A 26,256-nucleotide genomic window follows, 5' to 3' on the forward strand; every position below is an offset into this window, starting at 1 on the left:
GCCCACCAGGAGACCCAAGGCAAGGCCAAGCCTTGCCTGAGTAGCTCGTGCTGGAGTTGTGCATGAGCTAGAGGATCTGTCTCCGTCACCCTGAACTGAGAATTGAAAACCAATGAGAAAACTCTCAAGCCTGGGATTTGCTGTGTGGAGAGGCAGCTGCACCATCAGGGCCAATACCCTCAGTGCCTGCTGGTCCCAGCACACGCGGGCTCCGTCACTCACCTGAAACTAATGAGGCTGAGCTTGTTCTGTTCATACGCCCGGAGGAGAAGTAAAATCTTCTGATCTGGAAGTCAATGAGGCTCCCTTTAGGAAGCTGAGCTCCTTAAACATACCATGAGATACACCCCACCAGTTCTCAACCCTTACCCAAGATGCTGAGGGTGGCCCTGTAGGCCCCAAGAAGCACAGCAAAGTGGCTACTCTCACAGACAGAGGGGCACATCCTCACCACGGTTGCCATCAGGTCCACCAGTGCTTCTGGAAGAGAAACCCCAAAATGCTCAGCCCTGCAGAGACACATACATTCAGCACAGGAGTAGGGAGGGCACATTCCAGGGAACATCGAAATGCCTGAAACAGCCCCCGAATGATTCTGGGGTTTGGACCACTGTCTAGTCCCTTTCCTGTTTTGTAAAATAAACATATCTTCATAGTAGCTGTATCCCTAGGTCTTTGACAAGGCTGAGGACCAGTCTCTGTTCATGCCCCCTGCACAATTTTAAGCCACTAAGATTTTTAAATCCAAGCATTTTCCCCTATGGTTCTTGTTAAGGTTTGGCTATAAGGTGTCTCCCAAGAGCTCCTGCTAATGCAGGAATATTCAGGGGCAACCTGATTACATAATGAGAGTTGTGACCAAATCAGTCCATCCTAGTTTGAATGAACTGGCTGGGTGGTAACGCAGGTGGAGAAGGTGGGTCACAGGGGGTATGCCCCAGAAAAGGTGGATTTTTTTTTTTCTGTGGGTCCTTCTCTTTCAACTTCCACACCCTTCTTCCATGATATCTGCCTCAACTTGGGCTCAAAGCAATGGAGTCAGACCAGCATGGACTCAATCTCCAATGTCATGAGCCAAAATAAACTTATCCTCCTCTAAGTTGTTCTTGTTGGGTATTTTTGTCACAGAGATGAAAGGCTAAATGACACAATTATGCTACCAAAATCTCTATTATTTATATTCCTGCTTCAATAAAGGGCACAACCCTTTTTAATGTATCTATTACCTATCATTTGGGTGACAATTATCTTCCACCCTGCAGTTCATTACTGACTGCCCCTGTGAAGATTTCCAATGATCTGAGGTGTTGATTTTGCTTCTCTAAATATTCAGTGTGGCTTTGAGGGGACAGGGACTGTCAGACAACTTTTTGGACATCCTCCATAGCCAAAACCACACTTGGGACTCATGGGCATAAAGTAGCTGCTTAGTCAATGCTTCTAAAGCCTGGCTTTAGAAGAGCTTCAGAACAGTAAACTGCTGTCAAGGAGCAGGTTTCAGCCCTTCTCCCTCGGTAATTTTCAATCTTTCCATTAAGAAAATTCACACAACTAATCAATTTCTCTCAGGTTAGAGACCCACACCCCTCACTTTCCCTAACTCCCAGACACTAACATTGCACATGATACAGTACACGACCCCTTAAACCTGATGAGGCCTTTAAAACAGGTCTCACTGTTGTCTGAACTTATGGCAGCAGTATTTCTTTACTCTGGATTTGACAGAAACAAGATATTCTACTGCCATTTTCGTAATACTTGTTTAGCATTGAAAACTAGTGGGAGAGAAGTTTTGATGACATAGGAAATAAAAGCTGCAACTGAACTGGGAAGGCTGTGTGAGAGTCACCTTTTACTTGACTGTCTGGGTTTCCTTCTTCCTCAGATGTCAGCAGTGTTGGCAAAAACAGAGAATGCTGGGTGAGCATCATGTGGACCACCGGGAGCTGGATGAGCTTGGTGTGCACAGTGCTCTCCGGGCCATACAGGAGCTGTGTGGCAGCACAGAGGGTCTGTAGGAAGGTGTGATCCTGATAGCGAAACCTGGGAGGCCAGGGTAAAAGGGAAAGAGTTTCAAGTTAGGGAAATGTATTCTACAGGAAACTATTTTTTTTTTTCTCAAAATTCTAGTAAGATTTTCAAACACAGCACAAAGTTGAGAATGTCACAGTGGATGTGCACATACCCATCACCTGGGTTTTACCTCTACCATGGCATCATCCTTGCTAGCCTTGTTTCTAACTGTCCACCACCACACAGAGATGCTTCGGAAAACAAGGTGGGACACAGTGCATTTGCAGCCTGCACCACTGATGACAGGGACACGCTCTGAGAACTGTTACTGTTAGACAGTTTTGTCATTGTACAAGCATCTCGAGTGTGCTTACTCAGACAGCTACTACATCACTCGGAGAAACAATCTCATATGGAACGCCGTCGTATACAGGCCCATTAGTGACCAAAATGTCTTATGTGGCATAGGATCCAATTTTCTTTATGACATAAACACCAAACAAACTTCCTGTTTAGTTGAAACACCAGGAGGCAGTGGAAGAACTGGACCTGAGTAGAGAAACTGAGTGCTGCCCAGCCCACCCTGCCGGCCAGGTCTCTCACCTGCTTCCTTCCTGTTGGCTACTCAAGCTGGAAACTATGACTTAAATCCTTCAAAACCACTACAGAGACAGAATATCCATAATCTAGAAAAAAGTTTTTTTAGTTTTAAATGAATAATGTTAAGAATCAACTAATTGCCAGGCATGGTATAGCAGGCCTGTAATCCCAGCAGCTTAGGAGGCTGAAGCAGGAAGATTACAAGTTCAAGGCCAGCCTCAGCAATAAGTAAGCCAGGCCCTAAAGAATTCTGCCTCAAAATAAATAAATAAATAGATAGATAGATAGATAGATAGATAGGACCGTGGATGTGGCTCAGTGGTTAAGTACCCTGGGTTTAATCTCTAGTACCAACCACTGCCCCAAACAAACAAATAAAAAACCCAAAAGAATCAACTAAGTTAAGGTAGGTACTCCATACTCACAAATTAACCAAAGTCAGAGAGAAAGCCATCACAACATAATGATCATCTATAGTTGTCATTAACCTGGACCCTCTTTCACTTCTTTCTCTCCTCTTGTGAGAGAGAGTTTTCTCTGACTAAAGTTAATGAATGATCAGGAAAATGAAAATTACAGGTATGGTACAGCATCATTTCACAACTACGTGAGTGCCAAAAACTAAGGAGTCTGACCATGTCAAGTGTCAACAAGGACATGAAAAATGGATTTACACCCACATTGCAGAGAGAGCAATTCACTCAACTGTGGAAAGCAGTGTGCACATTGAGGGACTCTGTGGGTGTGCCTACATTAACAGCCAGCATGTCCTTTCACCCACAGCAACATAAGATACATGTGCTAGTCTAGTCAGGACTCTAAGGGAGAGACTTGGGGAAACAGCCTAATGTCCGTTGGTAGAGGACGGGCTACATTAGTGCAGCATCTAAAGACAGTATACTATATAACAATAAAAATGAATGACTTGGATCTACATGCATCAAGTTCAATAAATCAAAAACAACTGGGTGAAAGAAAAAACAGAAAAAGAAAGACATCTGTGTAAGATACTAAACACATAAAACATTACTGATAAAACACAGACATGTAAAATGTGAAAATACAAAATATACACGAACAAGACAAAGCATAGCCAAGAACAGTGGGGGAAGGAGGAGAAAATGAATTAGGACAAATTTAGTACAGGCATAAAAAACTGTCATCATGGATCAAATTTGGATGCTATTACTCTTTGCACGTTTTGATATTTTAAAAATATTTCATTTTTCAAAATGTTGCTTCTTCCTCATCATTAGAGTCACCCTGCATGTCAACAGGCAAATCATTTCATTTCTCCAACCATCTTTACCTTTTAGCTCTAAAAATGAGGCAACACCTGCTCTTCCACTTGTATTATAACAAGCTAAATAAGAGGTTTTTCATGATTAACGACATTCACACCTTTATAATGATACCAAGTAAATAAAAAATCATCTTACTTGAGTCCTGTTTTCACAAATTTCTGCCAAGTACCAGGATCAACTTCATTAAGTGCACGCTATGAATAAAGCAAGCAAGAAATATCATGAAACATCAATGTGTTTTAAAAATACTGAGAGAGGTTCTAGCTGTACAAGTTTTAGGAAGGCAGCTACCTCTCTGAATCTGATTTCCCTTCTATAAAATACCTGACCAAAGAGTTGAAAAAGAGGAGCCCCAACTGCTCCCCCGCAGTTTGATCCTTCCCAGCGGCTCCTGTTCCAGTCCCTTAAGATCACTCTTGATGAGCACAAGATAGTTTAAGTTTGGGAGGGTAGAGAGGAGAACCTAAAATGTAGACTGTGGATTGAAGTTAGGGCTTTCCAGTCAATATGAAACAGTTATCCAAATAACCTCAAAATCACACAGGCTTCTGGTGCCTGGTGGTGTTTTTTAACTTAAAAAAAAAAAACTCGTTATTTCTGCTAATAACATTTTATTAGCATACTCCTCCTCACTGAATGGGGAAAAAAAAAATTCCTGAGCATCCTGCTAAGTTTATCTTAGTCTACCATTTCAAACAGCACTAAAGGATTTGCAGTTAGTCTTTAATTAAATAGCCAAGGAGACCCACTTGTGAGACTGGGTACATGCTGGACAAAGGGAAGAGGGACATGGAAATGAAGAATAGATGCTGGATCCAGAGAGACCAGTTAACAGCAGTGCATGCTTAGGCTGCTGCCTCCCTCCACCAAGCTGGCCATGCTGTGGAGACCTTAGTGCCGAACCTATGGAAGGAATCCCAGGGGCAGCTGGCACCTTGGTCAACTCCCATTCAGTACACAATAGACTTCACATTCCCACAAAGGATGAGTTCAGAAAGCAGAAAGCATCATTTAACTGAAAGAAGCTACTCTACTCATTCCATTCTAAAATATATGTTCTCTCTGCTCCAGCAGTTCCTCTTTCAGGTATTCAACTGGAGAAAAGTGATCAAATGTGCAAAGACATAGCAAGTGAGATTCATCACGTATGCTTTATAATAACACACTATACTCTTCCTAATAGCAAAAACTGGAAAGCCACTCACAGGTGCAGCAATACATGTTGCTGTTCATCTACCTGGGAATGATCACTGTACCATGACAAAGGTCAAGGCAGTGCTTAGTCACTGGCATGGGAAAGAAATTTCAAAATATGGTATTATGTTAAAAAACCAGACCAAGGGCTGGGGTTGTGGCTTAGCGGTAGATTTTGTGGGAACGAGCTGCCTAGCACAGGCAAGGCCCTGGGTTCAATCCTCAGCACCACATAAAAATAAATTAATTAAAGATATTGTGTCCAACTACAACTAAAAAATAAATATTAAAAGAACCCCAGACCAAACCAACAGCTAAAATACCAGGTTACATACAGCATGCACAATATGATTCTATGAAAACCTAAAATTACACTTAAGTTTTATCTCACGAGCACATTCATGTGTACACATACATGCACGTAGATATATATCGCAAGATCTCTGGAAGGATGTACACCTAACCTATAGTAGGATGGCCTCTAAGTAATGGGAGACTATGTTTTGCAATGCTTTATATTTGTAATGAGTATGTTTTAAATTTAGTTTTATAGTCACAAAACCAGTAATTCCAAATTTTCATGTAACTAGGGAAGGGGACGTAGGCATCATACAATGGAGAAGTACTCAGCAACAAAACATAACAGACTACTCATTCCCACAACAGATGAGTCCAGAAGGCATCATTTAACTGAAAGAAGCCAGACACACAAAAGGGTTCATACTATGCTGTATGATTTCAAGTCTATGACCACCTAAAACAGGCAAAATAATCTAATGCTGACAGAAATCAAGAGTGGTTGTTTCCACCAGATGTGGTGATGCATGCCTGTAATCCCAGCTACTCAGGAGGATAAGGCAAGAGGATCACAAGTTCAAGCCCATCCTGAGCAACTTAGTGAGATCCTGTCTCAAAATAAAAATAAATAAAGAAAAAGGGTTAGGGGTATATCTCAGTGGTAGAGTGCCCCTGTTTCCAACCCCAGTATTTGGGGTAAAAAAAGAGTGATGGCTTCAGAGGGAAGCACGTTTGGGGAAAAAGCACAGGAATCATCCCCAAGATGAAAATCCTGGACAGGAGTGTGGGGTACACAGGTAATATGAAGTATACTTAACAGTTGTGTATTTCATGACATACATAATATCTCAACTAAACCAGAGGGAAGGAAGGCCCAATCCAGTGCCTGTCCCATGGCTGGGCAGAGGGGAGGCCCATGAAGTTGGGCAGCACTCCCTGTGGCTCCATGGCCAGTAGGCACTTCTTGCCTCCACGGCTCAGCTCTCCCAGTCTCAGGCATGATCCTCCCCTCACTCAGTTCTGCCATGTTTGAGTTCCTTAAATTCATAAACCTGTGGCATAAAAATTCATAGTTTCTTAAAGTAACTAAATAAGTACACAGCTTGATCTATGACCTAAAAATGTATTTACCACACACTTGTTCATTTTTACCGCTTTTCCTATAATTACTTTAAGTCTTAGATTCAGAGTTTAATCATGAGTCTAGGACTATTAATGCAATTTGATACCAAGCATTGAGAATAACTCATATACTTTTGCTAAACTTTGGGATGTTAATTATTTCTTTGCAAAATATAGTATTTTTCAGAAAGGACACTTTGATAAAAGGGAACAATGACCAAATATTTCCTATTGTAATGAAAAGTATCAACCCACAGACTCAACAGTTCACTGAACCCTAAGCACAAGAAACCTGAAGAAAACTGCATTAAGATGCATCATAATAAAATTGCTTTGAACCACATTTCAAAAAAATAAAAATAAAAATAAAGTCCTAGAGGGCTGCAAGTGCAGCTCTGTGGTAGAGTACCTGACTAATGTGCATGAGGTCCTAGGTTCAACACCCAACCCAGGAGTGGGGGTGGGGGGAATCAACCAGAGGAAAAAAGATACAACAGGATGAAAAATAAAATTACAAACTAATATCCCTCATGTTCTCAGAAGCAAAAATACTTTATGGAATATATAAAACATTAAAATCAAATCACATGTATATAAAAAAGATAATGCATCATGATCAAATATGTGTATCTCAGGAATGCCAGGTTGATTTAACATTCGATACACAATTAATATAATTTACCTTATTAACAGAAAAATTAAAACAAAGAACTTACCAAAAATCTCAGTAGATACAAAAAAGTACTTGACAACATAGCAGTCGCTCCTGATGTAAGACAGTTCATCAGTTCCAGGGCTGCCCATCTGCTACTCTGCCTGGACATGGCCCCTCTTACGTCCTACCATGCTACTTGGCTGGAAATGTATCTGCAAAGCTTGGTTTATCTAGCTTACTGTCCCTTAAAGGTGTAATCAGGATTGTAAAAAATGATACCTACCAACAACTCGGTTAATCTGAGCAGCATCTGCCTCTCTTGCTCCTGGGTACTGGCATCACCTAGTTGGCTACCACTGAAGGACGTGACCAGCCACTGCATGCAGGACTGTAGCAGGATCTTCCTCCAGGCACTCAGCTCTCCTGAGGACCCCTCCAGGGCTGTGGAGACCGCATCTGCCATGAGCCAACTGCAGCAGGAGACCAGAGTTGCAGAGTTAGAGGATTCAATCCAACCTTGAAAAAACCTACATGGGAACAATGCCCTGAATCCTGTTCCCCATCCTAGGAACCATAGGCTCCCCACAACTCTTAAACATCAAAGATGCACCATAATGTTCACAACCAACAGTATCAGCAGAAAGAAGGATATGTTTATGTGTAGACTTTATCTAGATCAGGGTCCCTCCAAGTAGGCACTGAGACATTTAAGGCCGGATAATTCCTTCTTGTAGAGGGCTGTCCTGTGCATTACAGTATATTTAGCAGTATCCCAGGCCCTCTGCCCTCTGGATGCCACACCCCTCACCCTAGCTGTGACAATAAACAAAGTCAGATATTGCCAACCAACCCCTGGGGGGAAATCACCACCAGTTCAGAAGCTCTCGGAGATGTGCCTGCTCCAGCATGGACAGTCAGAAAGAGAGTTCTTGTCAGAACAGCTCCTCACCAACCAGCACAACAGGACAGCAGCTGTTTTTCACTAACTTACTTCATAAATACTAAAGAGAAAAGTGAAGCTGAGAGGAGACCAGCCATCTAACGACCCATGCCCTCCTACCTCTTGTGACTGTTTGGAGTCTGAAGCAAGCTGGGCAAATGGTCCATGAGCATTCGGAGACCTTTGGCTCTTGCAAATGGGACTAGCTGGGCCAGAGTTTCCTGAAGCAGCCCAGACTCTGGGGGCCCATTAGCGCTGAGAAGCCTGTCCAGCAGCTGTTTCCACAGGGTCTTCCTCAAGACAGAAATTACAGCAGAGGACACTAGGACAAAGACACCATGCAGAGGTCATCACACAATGCTCAATTGAGCCAGCCTGGACAGCAGCCAGCTGCTGTTAGGTATCCTGTGATGTCACTCTGGTAGCCTGAAACAGGCCATAGCAATAGTATTGGCATCAAGGAAATCAGCAAATGCTATACATCTGTCTCCACCCGGGGCCCAGCTGTTAATCGTTTCCATCTCATCAGTCAACATTCTTGACAAATGCTAGAGCCCAGTGTGCCATGTATGCCCCAGATCTAAGTTCATAAGACCATGAGTACTGAAGTTCTGAACTACCACAGGACTCATTTTCTAAGGTGCAGGAGCAGGGAGGGTGGCCAAGGAAAGGTACATCAAGAACTACTGGAGGAAGGCTCCTGCCTGAGGGGCTGTCTTGGTTTCTAAAGCATCTTCACATTCAATACAAAGTTATACAAAACAGGCAAAGCAGCAAGGGAAAAGGCATTTGAGCATTTAACAGAAAAGAAATTAACTGAATTGAGGTAATCAGAAAGTACATCAGAACTGAAACCAAGCGGGGTAAAGAAAAAAGAAAGCCGGAACCACATTGTCCCACATGACACCAACTCACCATCTCCCCTGGAGGTGGGGACAGTGCAGTAGACAAGGCACGGCCTAGCCCTGAATGAGTCCTCAACTTGGCAAGACACAGCCCCAGACCCCGACTACGGCCCAACCCTGGCCCTTCACACAGGGTAATAAGGGGGCACCCTTGCTTTATTCCCTAGGTTAGGAGAGATGGAAGGGTGTTGGGAATTTCTCAACCTTCCTCAATCTTCAGAGCTGGTCAGATGCTGGAAGAGCAAAAAGAACTAAAGCACTCAGACCAGGATGCTGAGGGATTTTAAAATGAACATGCATCTCTCCTCCTCAAGCCCCTGACCTGTAACATTCCAGTTGCCCAAAGTCAGCCTTCTCCATACCTCTCGCTGGGCGCATGAAGAGGCCCTGAGTCCTGCACTGAAGGTACAGATGGATGAGGGGAAGGAAGCTGTCCAGATCCTCCTGCAGGCGGAGGCCCACACTAGCCTGCCCACACCACAGCTCAAACCTCAGCAGGTGGGTGCAGCTCTGCTGAAGGAGCAGGGCAGCGATGCCAAGGGCCGCCTGTGTCCGCCGGGCCAGGCAATAGTCAAGCAGGTCGGTTGCCACCACGGAGGCCACCACAGGGTCTCTCTGTAGAGTGTGCAGGAACACAGAGTCCAGTTCATCCAGAGCTAAGGTTGGGAGCAGAGGCCCCAGTCCTCTCACATACTCAGAAGACCAGAGGAACTTGTGGCTCTGTAGCTGGTCCTGAGGGCTGCCAGTCAACAGCTGCACCAAAGTCTTTCCGAGAGCGCTCAGGTGTTTCTCCTTCCCAGGGGACTTCGTGGGTCGCTGGGCCAGCAGGTGGGCCTCAGGTAGGTCCAGCAAGGCCAGAGTGACCTCTCGGAGCTGGGCACCTTCCATGTATGGATGCAGTTCCTGCAGGGCCTTCAGCTGTGGTAGGGTCTTGGGTAGTGATGTGGGTGGGCCTGCTCTCCTGGCTCGCAGCTCCCTCAACACACTTTGGGTGATGGCCTCTGAGTACCTGGCCAGGAGGCCAAGCCGACCCATGTTACAAAGGATTCGGGCGCTCACCACCAGCAGCTGAAGGGCCCCTGTACTGAAGTGGGTCGCCAGGAGCTTCACGAGGATGGGGCTGAGCGTGTGAGGGGGCAGTGCCTGCTGCTCCAGGGCAAGAAACCAGCCCTCCAGTGTCGGGTGTCTGAGGATGGCCATTAGCACCTCGTCCAGTGTCTGAAACAGAGACAGTGACATACTTCATATGAGGCACAGGGTCAAGGAGGAGTCACTGCCAGGGAACACTCACTGCCATGAGAGTGAGGAGGAAGCAGGGCTGTAGCCCTACTGCTGACCCATGGTCGGGAGACAGATTGCTCCTCCCTGCAAGGCATTGACCCAGGTTCACGAGCATGTCTGATGCAACCAGCCAGAGTGGACTTACTGTACGGCAAAGCCGCTCTCCCCAGCCACCCAATGCAGAGGGTGGGCCACACACAAATGCAAAATGTGATTAAGATAAGCCACCTTCTGGTCTCCCAGAAGCCTTGCCCTGCAAAATCTGGTAAAGGGATGTGGTGTCTCTGGACAACTGGGATCAAGTGGTCACATCTCAGGCCATGTGTCTTGGGAAGGTGTCCTGACTGAAGTTAATCCTGCCTCCACCTCAGGACACTTGGCCTCAAGGGACTCTGAGAAACTAATTCTGGCCCAACCAAGTTTAAAGCACTGCCCAGAGAGCAGCTCTTGGCTAGTTGGAGAATGACTTGGTTCAGCTGTCCTGTGGAACCCTGCTGAACCTGACTTCTGGCCAGGAATTCCCGTAGTCCACAGGGACAGGAATGCATTTTCTTACCTCATTTTTCTTAAGGGAGGAGCCTACCACCTTCCCAACAGAGCTTTACCAGTTGGAAACAGGGAAGACACATCTCTCAGACGTCAAGATAAAGATCAAAATAAAAAAGCTGTCTCAACAAGACTATGAATAAGGAACTTGCTTGCCTTTGCAGCCCAGCAGAACAGCTACATGGCACACTGTAGAACACATACCTGACCCACCTCAACAGCCTGCTGCACAAGACTAAAGACAGGAGACACAGGCTGCTTCTCAGGGCACTGTACTTCCTGTGCTCACAAAAGGGCTCCCACTGCCCATTCTGGTCAGCACAGTTCCCAAGAGGCTCACAGCATGTGATGTGAGGGGGTGCTTGCAGAGGGAGGAGGTGACTGTGCAGAGGACTAACTGGAAACCCCTCCTGGGTGGGGGTTATGAGGTCAACATCTCTGCTACAGTTTTCTGCATTTCACTACTGTTCTTTAGTAAACACATATATGTAATCAGAAGCACACACACAGAAAGCCACTATCTTTCCCTCTCTGTGACCTTAGGGAAAAGGCTAACAGGCTGCCTATGAAAGAGGTGGTAGTACCTGGTCATCAGCCAACTCCAGTGAGGCCACAGACTCCATGTCCAGAAAAAGGTCAGACTCGGCCTGGGCGGCCTCACACTTCTGTCGGTTCTGGGCATCCAACTGTTCACAGTGAATAACCAAGAGCCTCAGGAGGTCCAGGAAGAGCTGTAGGAGGGGGGGGCCCGCACTTCTGCCCAGCTGTGAGGGTGAGAACGACATGAGTCTCAGAGAAAGGAGGGCTCCTGGTGACCCAGCAGTGACTTCCAGGTCCCTGGGTAATCAGGAAAGAAAAGAAGACTCAAGGGAGCAGGCTGAGATGCCAAGGCCTTTTACCCACAGTGTTTGTGAACAACCACCCTGAGTCCTCTCTCAAATGAGAGACCTGTCTTCCTGACGTGGGTGAAACACAAAGGATTAGTTTGGTTAAGGGGGATGAGACAACCTCAACCTAACCTGGAACACTATATACCACAACAGGGAAAAGCTCGAAGGTCAGCTACTGGATTAATCAACTCAGGAAAGGAGGGGGCCTGCCACGCTGCTGACCCAGTCGACTCTAAGAGGGGCAGGGCCACCCCATGCCAAACTGTGGCCGCATCTGCTGCCAAGAGACATGCTGCTGCCTCTGCACGCCTGCTCCAGGAAGGAGTGGCCAGCATGGGGGAGACACAGCTGGGTGTCCAGATTCCTGAGTCACAGGCTTGCTCTGTGGCCCCAGAACATTAGAAATCCTGTCCTGTGGTGGGGACTAGCTCCAAGGCCACATTCCCTGCAGGTAGAGCGCTGGGAACATGAGGGCTGGAAGACAACACTAACCTGGCCAAAATTCTCCACAGTGGTCCTGAGGCAGAGCAGCACCTGCTTGGCTGAGCGCAGGACTTGGTGCTGGGCAAGGTGTGGGATGGCGGCCTGCAGCTGTGCCTGGATGCACTCTTCCAAAAGTGTCTGGCTCTCATAGGCCGTCTGCAGCAGGGCAGAGAAGCAGGAGGCCTCTGGAGGTGTGTGGGGTACAGGGCTGCTTAATGCCTGTAGGAGCTGAGGGAGACAGCAAGAGACAGCATAAAAGACAAATTACCATGACACAATGCAGTGCGTACAGGTGATGAACTCAAGGTGACCCACGTAACAAAGGACACCTCATGAAAATCATGCTAAAGACTGAAAACTGTGTGGCATTTTAGTAGACTTAATTCCAACACTACCAGCCCCACATATTTTCCTAGAGTGTGTTTCTGCTGACAGAGCATATGGCATCTAGAGGAAGGCACAAAGACCCTGCAGAGCAGAGCCCTGTGCCACACAGACAAGGCTTTAACTATAGGATAGATGATCCCCGGAAACAGAAAAGCCCAGCCTGTTGAGGGGCCCTTGGAGCTACTTGTCTCCCATGAGCCCAGGGACCCGTATTTTGTCAGAAGGACAGGAAAACAACAAACAGAATGAAGGGAAATTTCTGGAGCCAACCTGTCTCAAACAGAAGCTGTTCATTTCTTCTGACAAAACTGCCTACTGCCCTCTTTATTTACTCCACATAACTTATGTTAGCATGACTCCAAACACTTAACTTCCTCAGGATAATAAACCCAATGTCACACATGCCCCCCAAACTCAGAGGTTTTCAAAGTGGGGTTCCCAGATCAGCACAGCAGTACCACCGGGATAGGCTGAGAAGCACTGATTTTCAGGCTCCACCTGGGACATGCTGGGTCATGCTGTGTGTGCCAGCCAAATCTGAACAAGCCACAGGGAATTCCAATGCACCCTAAAAGTGGGAGCCTCTGCTGTACATACACAACTGAGCAGGGACGCCAACACGGAGTGTCCAGAAGAGGCAGCACAGAGCATCCAGCAGCTCCACACTAGCAACCAACCACCTGGCCAGAAGCTTGGCCTCTGTGCAGAGCAAGGTGGCAGCAGCTGTTACCAACATGGGCTCTAGAGCCAGAATGCTGGGACCAAATCCTGACTCTAACCTTGGCTGGTTGTGGACTCATTCTGCCTCAGTTTCCCCATGTATATAAAGGGTGGTAGTAGTCTTGACCTACTTCTCAAGAGTTGTTGTTAGGATTAAAGGGCTTAAAATACACACAGTGTGCTTAGTATGGGGCTGGGAATGCACTAATAAACAGAAAACATGCAATCAGTGTGGCTACTGTTCAGAAAAAAAGGGCCCTAACCTGTCTGCTTTCTCAGCTACAGTGAAATTTAACGAAAACACAAAAAATGCATACAGCAAAGCTAACTCTGGCTCCACACAGTTTTTATAAATACTCTGCCCTGAAGCCAGAATCCCATAACATAGAACATAGCCTCCACCCAAAAGAAAAACAAAAAAACAAAAAAACAATCCCAGTTTAGCAGAATGAAACCCTTGGGGACCTTGAATGATCAGGTCTGCCAGTGAGCATGGGAAATCTAGGAGAATGCTAAGGTTCACAGAAGACAGTGACAACAAGTCACATACCAGTCAGTAAACAAAAAAAGAAAGACAACCTACTGTCCCTAAGCTGAAACAGTGATAAGCCAACTGTCATCACTATGGAACCAGTGGGAAATGTAATCTTGCTGGACACTGAGTCCTCTGTGTTTCAGTCATATCAGCTGACCAGCAGTGTCACCACTTAGCTTCCTCTCTTACATAGGGGAAACTTGAAGGTTAGCAACTTGTCCCTGCAAGCTGTACAGCAGTGGCACAGGCAGCTATGGCTCATAGGAAAAAACCCTTTGCAGGAGCAGCGATCACAGACATAGCTCACCCAGGGCTCTCGGGCCTGCTCTGGGATCCAAAGGCTGTAGTATCTGCTAAACCTGGAGAGCTGAGGGCAGCAAGGTGGGCCTGGAGGCTCAAACTTGTCATAAGCCTGGAGGAGAAGACACAGAGCCAGGGGGTCCCTCTGGGTGTGGAGGAGGTCGGTCAGCACTGCTGTCAGATACGTAACGATGCTTTCCCCTGCAAAGGAGCAAGATGCATGTGGGAAAAGGCCTGCCACAAGTGCCTTCCTAAGGGGCACCAAGACTACCTTCTTCCACAACTATGCAAGACCCAGAAAAATTCAAGCAATTCTATTAGGAGTCACATGCCCACATGGGGAGGTAGGTGTTACAGCACAGACTGTTGTAAGCTCTACTTTATTAAACAGACAGTTCATGGTCAGATCTCAGGTCCTGAGGCAGGGAAGCGGCATTTAAGAAGCAAGTCCAAAGCCACCTGGACCTAGGACTTTCTATGGTTCACTAGGCCCTTCCCTCTGCCTCCGCACATGAGCCCCTCTTGTGGGTAGAATGGGGCTGGAAGGCTTTGTCCCTTCCAGGCCACAACATCTCTTGCTTAATTGTCCACTCTCTCCCCTTTCCAGTGATCCTCAAAGCCACACGTTGAGAGGGCACAGCTCTAAATCAAGAGCAACCTGGATTCCTGAATCAACTACTGTAAGACAACCACTGGAACAGCCTGTACTAAATTATGACATTAGACCCCTGACTGTAGGGTCTGACCTATTACGGTAGCAAAGCCTGGACTGTCCTGTCTAATTACACCAATGCGACCTGTGGATGCTTCCTTGGGTCTGAGTTGCCTGGAAAACCCAGCAAGTATGAAGGACTCATCCTCATCATCGGGATATCAAAAATAGTAACCTAGGCACAGTGGCACATGACTGAGTCCCAGCAACTCAGGGTGGAGGCAGGAAGACCACAAGTCAAGGGCAGTCTCAGCACTTGCCTCAGGACCTATATGCTGCACTCTGAGCTTTGCCAGGCAGGCAAGCAGTTATTAGTCTGGTGGGTTTGAACTCTTGCTGCCTGGGGTTCTTAGTGACTGTTTCTAGAGCCTCTGCAATCCTATTCCTCAAGACCCAGCTGGCCCAATGCCACCAGAATAGCTGACTTTACACAGGTAGAGGTACCTGCTTCATTTTCTGTCCCAAGGAGCAACTTATTCCTGGCTTCCAGGGCTGCAGGGACCACAGCACTGAATGGGAATGTGAGCAGGATCATGTCTTCATTTAATGAGAATCCAACTTCCTCATCCAAGCCTTCATTGCCCTCCACCAGGACGTCCACCATGTCTAGCACATCTGAGACAGAAGAGAGGAGAAGGGAGTCCAATTGAGAAGAGCCACCAGAAGACCCCAGGCAAACAGTACAACAGGGAGGGAGAAATATGAGGAGAAACAAATCTCAACTTCTCTTGGGGGAAAACACTTAATATAGTCAGATTCTAAACAAAGACACTGCCTAAGAAGTCTTTATAATCTCTGACAAAATGCAGAATATTCAGCCAAGTTGAGAACAGATTGAAATATTCTCAAATATCACAAGAAACCCAGGGATTTTAAACTGGAAAACTAGCCAAATTTGAGATGCAAGAGTCTGAGGATTAAAGCACAGACCAGAGCCAGAGAGTCTGGGTTGAAATCCTGACTTTACTCCATTGTAATTGCATGAGCTTGAACAAGTTTCTAAACTCTCTAGGTACCTCAGCTGCTTCATCTACATATTATGAGGACCAGGACCATAATACCTTCCTTTAGTTAAGGTTTACCTGGATTAAGATCAACAGTGTGGTCTTGCCCAAAAGTTATTTATGAGCTTTACATGATTAAGATTTGTAAAAAGCTTGCAAAAGCACCTGGCACAGAGTAAACAATCCAGCATGTAACCTCTGCACATACTGCTCATTACATAAACAAATGCATCAAACTTCTGGAACAGGCAGATTTTTGACACCAAGAAACGGGTCATCAGCACTTTGCCTGAGGCGTTAGTGCAGCCCCATTCTCTGTGGCTAATATACCACTGTGGCTTGATCTTCAGAACACAAGCTGCACAGCACAGAGGGAGGGTTACCTCAGTACCTACCATCAATGTGGGACACAGGAATGCTGGCATCGTCGGCATCTTGCTTCGTCATGGTGGCCTGCAGTGTACTGGCCTCCTGGACAAAGTCAGATGCTTTGTCTGTGTATGAATAAGGATTTGCCACCAATGTCAGTAAAATCTGGGCAGTAAAAAGCCAAATGGAAAACATTTAGATAGTCTTGAGTTTTGGGGAAAAAAAGGCCAAAAGCCAATGGTCAAAAATCAAGAACTAAAAATGTTAACAGTACTTAGTGAGTAGTTTTATTGTAAAGTTCTTGCTTTTTTTAACTTTTTTTTTTTTAAAGAAGAGTGGGAGAGAGAGAGAGAGAGAGAGAGAGAGAGAATTTTAATATTTATTTTATTTATTTTTTTTTTAGTTCTCGGCGGACACAACATCTTTGTTGGTATGTGGTGCTGAGGATTGAACCCGGGCCGCACGCATGCCAGTCGAGCGCGCTACCGCTTGAGCCACATCCCCAGCCCTTTAACTTTTTATTAGATTTAAAACAAAACAAAACAAACCTCTGTTTTGTATACTGATCCTCTAATACTGCATTTAGTCTATTCCTATTCCCCTGTGCAAAAACTCCTGAAAGGAAATGAAACAGCAAGCAGTGACTTACTCCTTTTTCATAGATCCTACAACTGAGTGGATTCTGAGGTATCAGCAGAATTAAGAAGCCAGCTGAAACTAACACCAATACTCCTCAAACTATTTCATGAAATAGAAAAAGAGGGAACACTTCCAAACACGTTCTATAAGGCCAATATGACCCTGTTCCAAAACCAGTCAAAGACACATCAAAGAAAGAAAACTTCAGGCTAATATCTCTAATGAATATAGATACAAAAATTCTCAATAAAATTCTGGCAAACCAAATACAAAAACGTATTAAAAAGATAATGCATCACGATCAAGTGGGGTTCATCTCGAGGATGCAAGGTTAGTTCAACATCCGGAAACCAATAAATGTAATTCATCACATCAACAGACTCAAAGATAAAAATCATTTGATCAGCTCAACAGATGAAGAGAAAAATTTTGACAAAATATAGCACCCTTTTCATGTTCAAAACACTAGAAAAACTAGGGATAACAGGAATATATCTCAACATTGTAAAAGCTATCTATGCTAAGCCCCAGGCCAACATCATTCTAAATGGAGAAAAACTGAAAGCATTCCCTCTAAAAACTGGAACAAGACAGGGATGCCCTCTTTCACTACTTCTCTCTAACATAGTTCTTGAAACTCTAGCCAGAGCAATTAGATAAAAGAAATTAAAGGGATATGGATAGGAAAAAGAAGAACTCAAATTATCACTATTCGCCGACAATATGACTCAATACTTAGAAGACCCAAAAAATTCTACGAGAAATCTTCTAGAACTAGTAAATTAATTCAATAAAGTAGCTGGGGATGTGGCTCAAGCGGTAGCATGCTCGCCTGGCATGCATGCGGCCCGGGTTCGATCCTCAGCACCACGTACAAACAGAGATGTTGTGTCCGCTGGAAAAAAAAAACCTGAAATAAATAAATTCTCTCTCTCTCTCTTAAAAAAATAAAATAAAATAATAATAATCTTAACTGACCAACATCTTAAAAAAAAAAAAAAAGAGACCCAGAATAGCCAAAGCAATCCTTAGAAAGAAGAATAAAGTTGGTGGCATTACTATTCCAGATGTTAAACTATACTGCAGAGCAACAGTATTAAAAACAGCATGGTACTGGCACCAAAATAGACCTGTAGACCAATGGCACAGGATAGAGGACACAGGGACAAACCCACTTAATTATAGTTATCTCATATTAGACAAAGGTGTCAAAAATGTATATTAGAGAAAAGATAGCCTCTTCAACAAATGGTGCTAGGAAAACTGGAAACCCACATGTAACCAAATCAAATTAAAACCTCTATCTCTCACCATGCACAAAACTCAACTCAAAGTGGATCAAGGACCTAGGAATTAAACCAGAGACCTTGTGCCTAATAGAAGAAAAAGTAGGCCCAAATCTCCATCATGTCGGATTAGGCCCCAACTTCCAAATAAGACTCCTATAGTCCAAGAATTAAAACCAAGAATCAATAAATGGGATGGATTCAAACTAAAAAGCTTCTTCTCATCAAAACAAACAATTAGTGAGGTGAATAGAGAGTCTATAGAATGGGAGCAAATCTTTACCACAAGCACATCAGAGCACTAATCTCTAAGATATATAAAGCACTCAAAAACCTTAACACTAAAAAACAAATGACCCAATCAATAAATGGGACAAGGAACTGACAGACACTTCTCAGAAAAGGATATACAATCAATCAAACAATATATGAAAAAATGTTCATCATCACTAGCAATTAAGAGAAATGAAAATCAAAACTAAGATTTCGTCTCACTCCAATCAGAATGGTAGCTATCAAGCATACAAACAACAATAAGTATTGGTGAGGATGTGGGAGAAAAGGCACACTCATATATTGCTGGTGGGACTACAAATTGGTGCAGCCAATATGGAAAGCAGTACAGAGATTCATTGGAAAACTTGGAATGGAACTACCATTTGACCCAGCTATCCCACTCCTTGGTTTATACCCAAAGGACTTAAAAATAGCATACTATAGTAACGCAGCCACATCAATGTTTATAGCAGTATAATTCACAATAGCTAAATTGTGAAACCAACCCAGATGCCCTTCAGTAGATGAATGGATAGGAAAACTTTGGTATATATACACAATTGAATATTACTCAGCATTAAAAGAGAATAAATCATGGCATTTGCAGGTAAATGGATGAAATTGGAGAATATAATGCTAAATGAAGTAAGCCAATCCTAAAAAACCAAAGGCCAAGTGTTTTCTTTGATATGAGGATGCTGACTCATAATCGTGAAGGGAAGGAACATGGGAGGAATGAAGAAACTTTAGGTAGAGCAAAGGGGAAGGAGGGGAAGGGAGGGGCATGGGTGTAGGAAAGACGGTGATATGAGTTAGACATCATTACCCTAAGTGCATGGATGAAGACATGAATGGTGTGAAAATACTTTGTGTTACAACCATTGACTTGAAAATTGTGCTCTATATGTGTAATATGAAATGAATTGCATTCTGCCATCATATATAACAAATTAGAATAAATAATTTTATAATGATAATTAAAAAAAGAAGCCAGCTGAGATAAGGACCCTTCTGGTGCTGGCCCATCACAATCTCTGAGGGTGCCGAGAGAAAGCCACACATACTCCAGAACGTCCCTCCTTGTAAGGATCTGGGCTTACCCGTTCCAGAAACTGAATCACAGTTTCCTTGCTCTCCTCTGCAGTGCTATCCAGGTGCTCCAGCCAGAGCTCCAGCTCCTTCCATGTGTGCTCGAACACGCCTGTGTCCCGCAGGATCTGTGAGCAAGTAATGCCACAGCATGGGTCAGAACAGAATCCACTTTCCATGGGAGCCATGGTAGCTTCATGCTTCCCCAGCATTAAGTGGAAACCAGGGAGCATGAATGTATTATCTAAAAGTTCAGTTTAAAAGTTGTTGCTTCCAAATAATCCCCATTATGGAAGGAACCTAAGAAAAGGAATCATTCCATGGTCTATCCAAGACAATGCGATTCCCCTCTCACTGCTGCTTAGTACTTTCCCCCATTTCCTGAATTTGTAAGGGGAAAGAGTCAATTGCCACTTAGGGGCTGGCATTCCACCTGGATTTTCACAAAGACCTAGGTAAACGTGGAATACCTGACCCCTCATAGCAACTCAACCTTTGGCCTATAGGAAACCCCCAAGGACACAGTCAGGCACACCATAGCATTTCAATGTGGTACCTCAAGACCCAGACCTGAGCAAGAAGCACCACCACCAGAACAGAATCTGGTACCAGGCAGGATCTGAATCTATGGGGCTGAATAAATGACACCCCTAATGATCTGATGACAGAGACTTGAGGAATTAAACAGCCATATAGCACAGAGCCCTGTAACGAAGGGCGTGCACCCCAAACCCTGCAGTGTATCAATTCCACTCATCTGCCACTCGTGATGATAAAATGTATCTGCCCTTGAGTTCATACCTGCACTACCTGAATGGAAAGGGCAACCTGCAGGAGCAAAGACTCAGCCATGGTCTTCAGTAAGCTCAGGTGAGATGGAGAAAGTAAAGTGAGATCATCAACCCTTCAAATAAAGTGAAAGGTCACATCTCTGTACCCTAAAAACAGTGAATGTGGTTTTTGTAGCACCCCTCAAGATATTTTTTGCAGAACAAAAATGAGGCAATAGATTCCCTGCTATACTATAGCAAGTATAGTATATAATATGAAATGAATTGCATTCTGCCGTCATATATAACAAATTAGAATAAATTTGTTTATACTTATTTATACTTGCTATACTATAGTAAGACCTGAGGCAATTGTGGAAAAGTGAGAACCACATATGAAAAAGAGAAGTAAACAAAGCCCTCATTCTCTCCCACTGACTTTGGTGACACCTGTGCTTAACAGACAAGATCAAAAAGGTTGAAAGCTTCACAGAAGGCAGAGTCCAGAGATGAGAGAGCAAGCATTGACTATTAAATGGTTCCCTAGAGTACATATGGTATTTACTGAGTCTACAATGTGCTAGGCTACTAATTTATTACATTTAATCTTTTCTAACACCCTACGGTTTTACTGTCTCCATTCACCATGGGAAAACAATTCAGAGAAGTTAACTAGTTTATCCAGGCAACCCAGGAAGATATAGAACCAAACCAGAATTCAAATCCAGGAATCACACTTCAAAGCCCATGTTTTATCCCGTCACCATGCTGCTTCTCAAGAATGCAGCTAAGACACACAAAATTACAACTACCCTAAAACCCTCTGCTGTAAACTTTACAACAGTTCCCATACAGTTCCTGAATTCAACAATTGCTCACTAAGCACTTACTATAAGGAAGACCTATACAAATGCTTTCCAGAATTAAAACCTGGCAGAAGATGCTCACCTTTATGATCAGAAGTTTGGTCAATGACTTGAGCTGTAAATGGCTACTGGTCACAAACATTTTCATCAATAAGTAAAACACTGATCGTTCTCCTCCAATAATTTCTATATCTGGGCCTTCCTAGAGATTGAATAATATATTTTCAAAATGTGTAATTTTATATATATATATAGATATATATATATGCACACACACAAATATACACATACATTAAATTTTAGTATATAATTATATATCATAAAAATAACAAGGACCATTACTTGCTGAGGAAACAGGTAACTACATGTCCAGTATACTGCCAGATCCTGCACCTCATCTCATTTTAACTATCATTCAGCAAAAGTACAGTTATTCTACATATAAGGAACCACAACTTTTTCAAAACCCCCCAACAGCACCCTTATAACAGCAAGTCAAACAGTAAGCACAGGCAGCCCTCTCCACGTGCTGGCAAAGTTCTAGGCTCTTAACGTACACTGAACTCAACCCCTTTCTCCTGGGGTGGTGGAATAGCTGCTACCCTATCTTACAGATGTGGGAACTAAAGCACCAGAAGGTAACTAGCTGTTTCCTGGGAACCAAGCTTAGGGAGCCCTGGAGTAGACACCGTATACTTGGTGGGTGGTGAGGAGGGAACTGAGGCCATCTGACCCTGTCTAAGGGTGCAATGGGTTTACTTTATCAGACTGCTTGTGCAAATATAATTGACTACTTATATGCAACTTATGCTCCTAAAAGGCTTTTGGGTTTAGAACACATGCCTATATATATAATTATATATCATAAAAATAACGAGGACCAAAAAGAAGTGCATGGAGCTCCAAATCCCCAGCTCATATTCTGTCGAGTCTGCAAAACTCCCCATAGCCCTTGGCAATGAGGATGACACTAAACATGTAAAGTGCTGGGGTCTCAGCCTAGCAGACTACGTCAGCAGATGCATCTTACAAGCATAAGGTGGAGCACAGTATACAAATTAATGTCTTTAAACCAGTTCTGCCACAGCAAGAGGCCTCTGGTCAGTCTCCAACTAAATCATCAAGACCATTAGCCTAGTTCAGCAAGAGTGAAAAACAGTCAACGATACTTCCCACTTAGTGCCTCTCTGGGGTGGGGTCCAGTGCCTCACAGCTCAGTAGGAAGCTGACAGAAGGATTCTGAGAGGTATGCCTGGGCCCCTCCTGGACCCCAACTCACAGCTGGGACCTTGAACTTGTGCTTATTGCCCCAGCACCTTGTCTCTAGGTGGTGGGAACAGAGCAGCCCTACAAAGCATTTGCACACAGCCTAGCACATGGGAAGTTCTCAGGAAGAGTGGGCTTCAACTGTGATGAAGGGAACCTTAGCAAGATGACTGCAGGGGGGCATACATGTACCCCAGCAACACAGCATTCTTAGATCCTTCTGGAAATACCCCTTGTATAAAGTCAAACATGCCTTTCCATGGTATTAGTTCCTACAAAAATTTAACATAAGATCTAAGTCATTAAAAAAATGTGAGCTACTAAGAAGCAATGCTTAGACAATGCTTAGTCTGGCTGGCCAGTTTTCTCTCACTGCACAGGAGTAACAAAAAAACACGGGGGTTGATGCTCTACTACTGAGCTATATCCCCAGATCTTTTTACTTTTAAAATTTTGAGACAGGGTCTTACTAACTTGTCCAGGCTGACCTTGACTCAGATCCTCCTGTTTTAGCCTCCCAAACAGTTAGTGTGTATCACTGCACCCAGCTGAACATCCACAGAAAAACACCTCCTTCCTGCATCCTGAACTTCCCTCCATGAGTCAACATCATGCTCTACAAAAGCTCCTAGATGTTCCTGAGATACAAAGTGCTGTAAGCAGTGTTTGTTGACCTTCCCTTAATCCTTTGCTTGACTTGGCTTGGTGTCTATTCCCATGAAGACAAAGGAGAAGGAATGTATTTTATTTACTTTTTTTTTTTAAATGACAAGAAAAACAAGCACTGAGATAGAAGCTAACAAGCCCAGCAAGTCTGGAGATCTCTACTTCCCACCTGTGCCTTCAACCACAGAAACTTGTTGGCAGGCAGCTCCAGGGCCACCTTTAGCATGTGGTGCTGCAGGATGGGTGGCACCTCCTCTCTCAGGCCCTGCTCGGAGATGATGCCTGTGATGGAAGTGAAGAATGCAGACAAGAAGTAAGCCAATCCCAAAAATCCAAATGCCATAGTGGGGTTAGGAGGGAAAGCATGGGAGGATTAGACAAACTTTAGATAGGGCAAAGGGATGGGAAGGGAAGGGAGGGGGCATGGGGGTAGAAAAGATGGTAGAATAAGATGAACATCATTACCCTAAGTACAAGCATGAAGACATGAATGGTGTGAATATACTTTGTGTACAACCAGAGATATGAAAAACTGTGCTGTATATGTGTGATAAGAATTGCAATGCATTCTGCTGTCATATATAACAAATTAGAATTAAACACAGACAAAGAGTCATTCAGGTGTGGGTGCCTGGCAACTGCTACCCTGGCCAAAAGGACCAGATGAGGAACACCATATCTAGAAAGAAAAAAGGATGTGGGTCTGTCCCCATGTCCTATGCTCCCTCACACAGGTTATATGAGAAATGCTGCCCCTGACATGCCTTGCTACCAGGCCTATCCAAATTCTTCAATAAAAAGCTCAAATTTCCCTTGCCCAAAATAGCCCTTACCCATCACTCAGCCCACGCTGACCTTGGCCTATACCTGGAATCATGGCCTCTAAGTGTGGCCCCTCCCTGATGTTATTCCTTACATGGGATGCAGGCCTTACTGCCCATGGGGCAGGTGTTTTGTGGACAGAGAATGGACTGTGGTCGCTGAGCCTTATCCTTTAGCCTCGTCTTTGGGTTTGTCCTTTGCTTGGGAAGGATACAACTTCTAAGTCCTAAATGCCAGTATTCTAGTATATTCTCAAAGCAAAGAAAACATTTCACCTTCAAATAATTTAAAAAGCTAATTACAGCTCTTAAAAAGGACTATTTCAATAGCTTATATAAATGCCAAGAATGGTATTTTTGCAAGTCTTCCTCTGTAGGCCCAATAGCAAAGTCAACTTTATCAGGCAAACCTGACCATTAGGGAGCCATGACCAAACAAGCATAATGTTACTTTTATGAGAAATGTTTTGAACCCAACTCATTGAGGTAAAAATACGAGGTAACTACTTTCAAGTGCCTCTGCATGAATGGTGTGGGATGTCCCTTCCATGGGGCTTTCTTTTCTGCAGCATGCTCTGCTCCCTTGAAAGTCAGTATTACAATTAATGTCACCTGATCTGGGCTGTGGATTCAGGCTGGCTGGTTTCTCCCCTCTTCACACTTACTGCCTAAGCTAAGTGTTCAGTTAATATTTAATATGCCGGTAAACCACCCCAACTTTCCTGATCCTCAGTCTGAAACTCTGCTCACGTTTATCAGTGCCTACTTCAGCCTCGTGGTGGAAAGAGCAGCAGCTTTTCTGCAACCACTAATACAAACCTTTCAGGAGCTTGCTGAAGTCAAAGTTGTACTGCATGACCATGTGGGGGACCACCTTCTGGTAGAGGCATATGACCTGGAGCAGAATGGCTTTCAAAAGAATGGTTTCTGCATCGTCTGCACCAAAAGAAAACAGGCTGGATTAAGAAATGTCCTTGTTCTTGGATTTCAACTGGGAAGTGGCTGAGCCACCTGTGACACTGTATAGCGATCAATAGCATACTGAACACTAAGGCTGCCGATATATCCCCATGTCAAGATGTAAGGCATCAACACACAAAAAAAGGCTAAGACTATTGAAAGGGTGGCTGCTCTCTCTGTGCTTTTGTGTCCTCATCTGAGCACTGAAGATATACAGCAGGGCCCATGCCTATAGGACTTCTGTAAGGATTCAACAGTATCTAGATAGGAGAGACAAAGTACATTACCTGGTCAACAAGGTCAAGTTAATATATTTTAATATGAGGGGGACCACGTAGCCCACCTCCATCTACAGAGCAAAAGAACCTCCTAATCCACACACCTATCGAGTGAAAGCCCAGAGCATATGACACACAGAATTCAAGTTTTCAGAGAGTCAGTACTTGCCCTAAGCCAAAAAAGGACAAAAGATACATTCACCACCAGAGGGGCCCCTCTAGGTAGGAGCCATCCCAGGCTACTGTCAGCTCTTTCCTGGGCAAACAAGAGATTCCCCCCATCCAGAAGCCCTTACCACTCTGGTGAGTCACATCGGCAGCTGGAGTCCTGTCACCTCTTTTTTTCCCTTTCATATCATCCTGTTTTGTCTCTTGCTTTTTAAGTGACTGCCAGACCCACACGATAGTGTTCAGGTCTGGCAATATCTAAATAGGAAAAAGCCAATAAATCATCATAGTAAACAATGAAGAGAAATAAATGAACCTGAGTATACTAACAGGAAGCAAGATGCAGAGGGGGAGGGGCACATGTGCATGAGTGTGAATATTAGTACATGAGTGTTAGTGCATAAGAAAAAGGTGAGAGGCTGGGTGAGAACAGGCCCACATTCTTTTAAGCTCTGTTCTGTGGTGTAATTTCTGGAACTGTACACAGGCTTTGGTGAAAACAACAGAGCTAATAATGAGAACAAGCCCCTGAAGACTCATTCAGCAGGCTAGACTGTGGGCCTGAAGAGATGATTCCTGAGGACCAGCTCCAGGGCACTTGGCCCAAACGACCCGGTTACTCTCAGAGCAGCTGACCAGTTTACAAGAGTCTGGCCTTCCTTATTAGCAGAATCAGCCAAGGGTGGGGGCTTCCCTAGTCACCTAGCCCCTTCTCATGTGGGTTACAGTACACTCAGCAGATGTGTGCAGCAGTGGGCCACTGGGCAAGGGAAGGGGCACAACAATGGCCTCTGATGAGATACAAGGTCCCACCTGAACCAGAACTCCACCACCAGTTCTGTGGGAGACCAAGTGCATCTTCTGAATTCTTACCTTGTCCAAGCACTTGTGGACTGTGCTAACTGTGAAACCCA

General features: G+C 44.5%; 1 protein-coding gene across 2 annotated transcripts in view; it reads right to left on the reverse strand.

The window, feature by feature from the left end:
• Positions 1 to 26,256, reverse strand: part of Urb1 (URB1 ribosome biogenesis factor) — a 69,451-nt gene that overhangs the window by 19,361 nt on the left and 23,834 nt on the right. For both annotated transcript variants that reach the window (XM_005323536.5, XM_021725346.3), the window contains 17 exons: positions 25,471 to 25,600; positions 24,756 to 24,872; positions 23,285 to 23,397; positions 21,266 to 21,385; positions 19,559 to 19,675; positions 16,284 to 16,422; positions 15,329 to 15,499; positions 14,180 to 14,373; positions 12,240 to 12,458; positions 11,442 to 11,621; positions 9,393 to 10,248; positions 8,246 to 8,447; positions 7,469 to 7,655; positions 4,053 to 4,111; positions 1,850 to 2,043; positions 370 to 480; positions 223 to 286 (listed from right to left, as the gene is read on the reverse strand). In XM_005323536.5, the coding sequence (XP_005323593.2) occupies positions 223 to 286; positions 370 to 480; positions 1,850 to 2,043; positions 4,053 to 4,111; positions 7,469 to 7,655; positions 8,246 to 8,447; positions 9,393 to 10,248; positions 11,442 to 11,621; positions 12,240 to 12,458; positions 14,180 to 14,373; positions 15,329 to 15,499; positions 16,284 to 16,422; positions 19,559 to 19,675; positions 21,266 to 21,385; positions 23,285 to 23,397; positions 24,756 to 24,872; positions 25,471 to 25,600 (3,173 nt within the window). The remainder of the gene's footprint in view (positions 1 to 222; positions 287 to 369; positions 481 to 1,849; positions 2,044 to 4,052; positions 4,112 to 7,468; positions 7,656 to 8,245; positions 8,448 to 9,392; positions 10,249 to 11,441; positions 11,622 to 12,239; positions 12,459 to 14,179; positions 14,374 to 15,328; positions 15,500 to 16,283; positions 16,423 to 19,558; positions 19,676 to 21,265; positions 21,386 to 23,284; positions 23,398 to 24,755; positions 24,873 to 25,470; positions 25,601 to 26,256) is intronic.

This window comes from Ictidomys tridecemlineatus, chromosome 3 (genome assembly GCF_052094955.1).
Source record: "Ictidomys tridecemlineatus isolate mIctTri1 chromosome 3, mIctTri1.hap1, whole genome shotgun sequence".
In the NCBI taxonomy this organism is placed as follows: Eukaryota; Metazoa; Chordata; class Mammalia; order Rodentia; family Sciuridae; genus Ictidomys; species Ictidomys tridecemlineatus.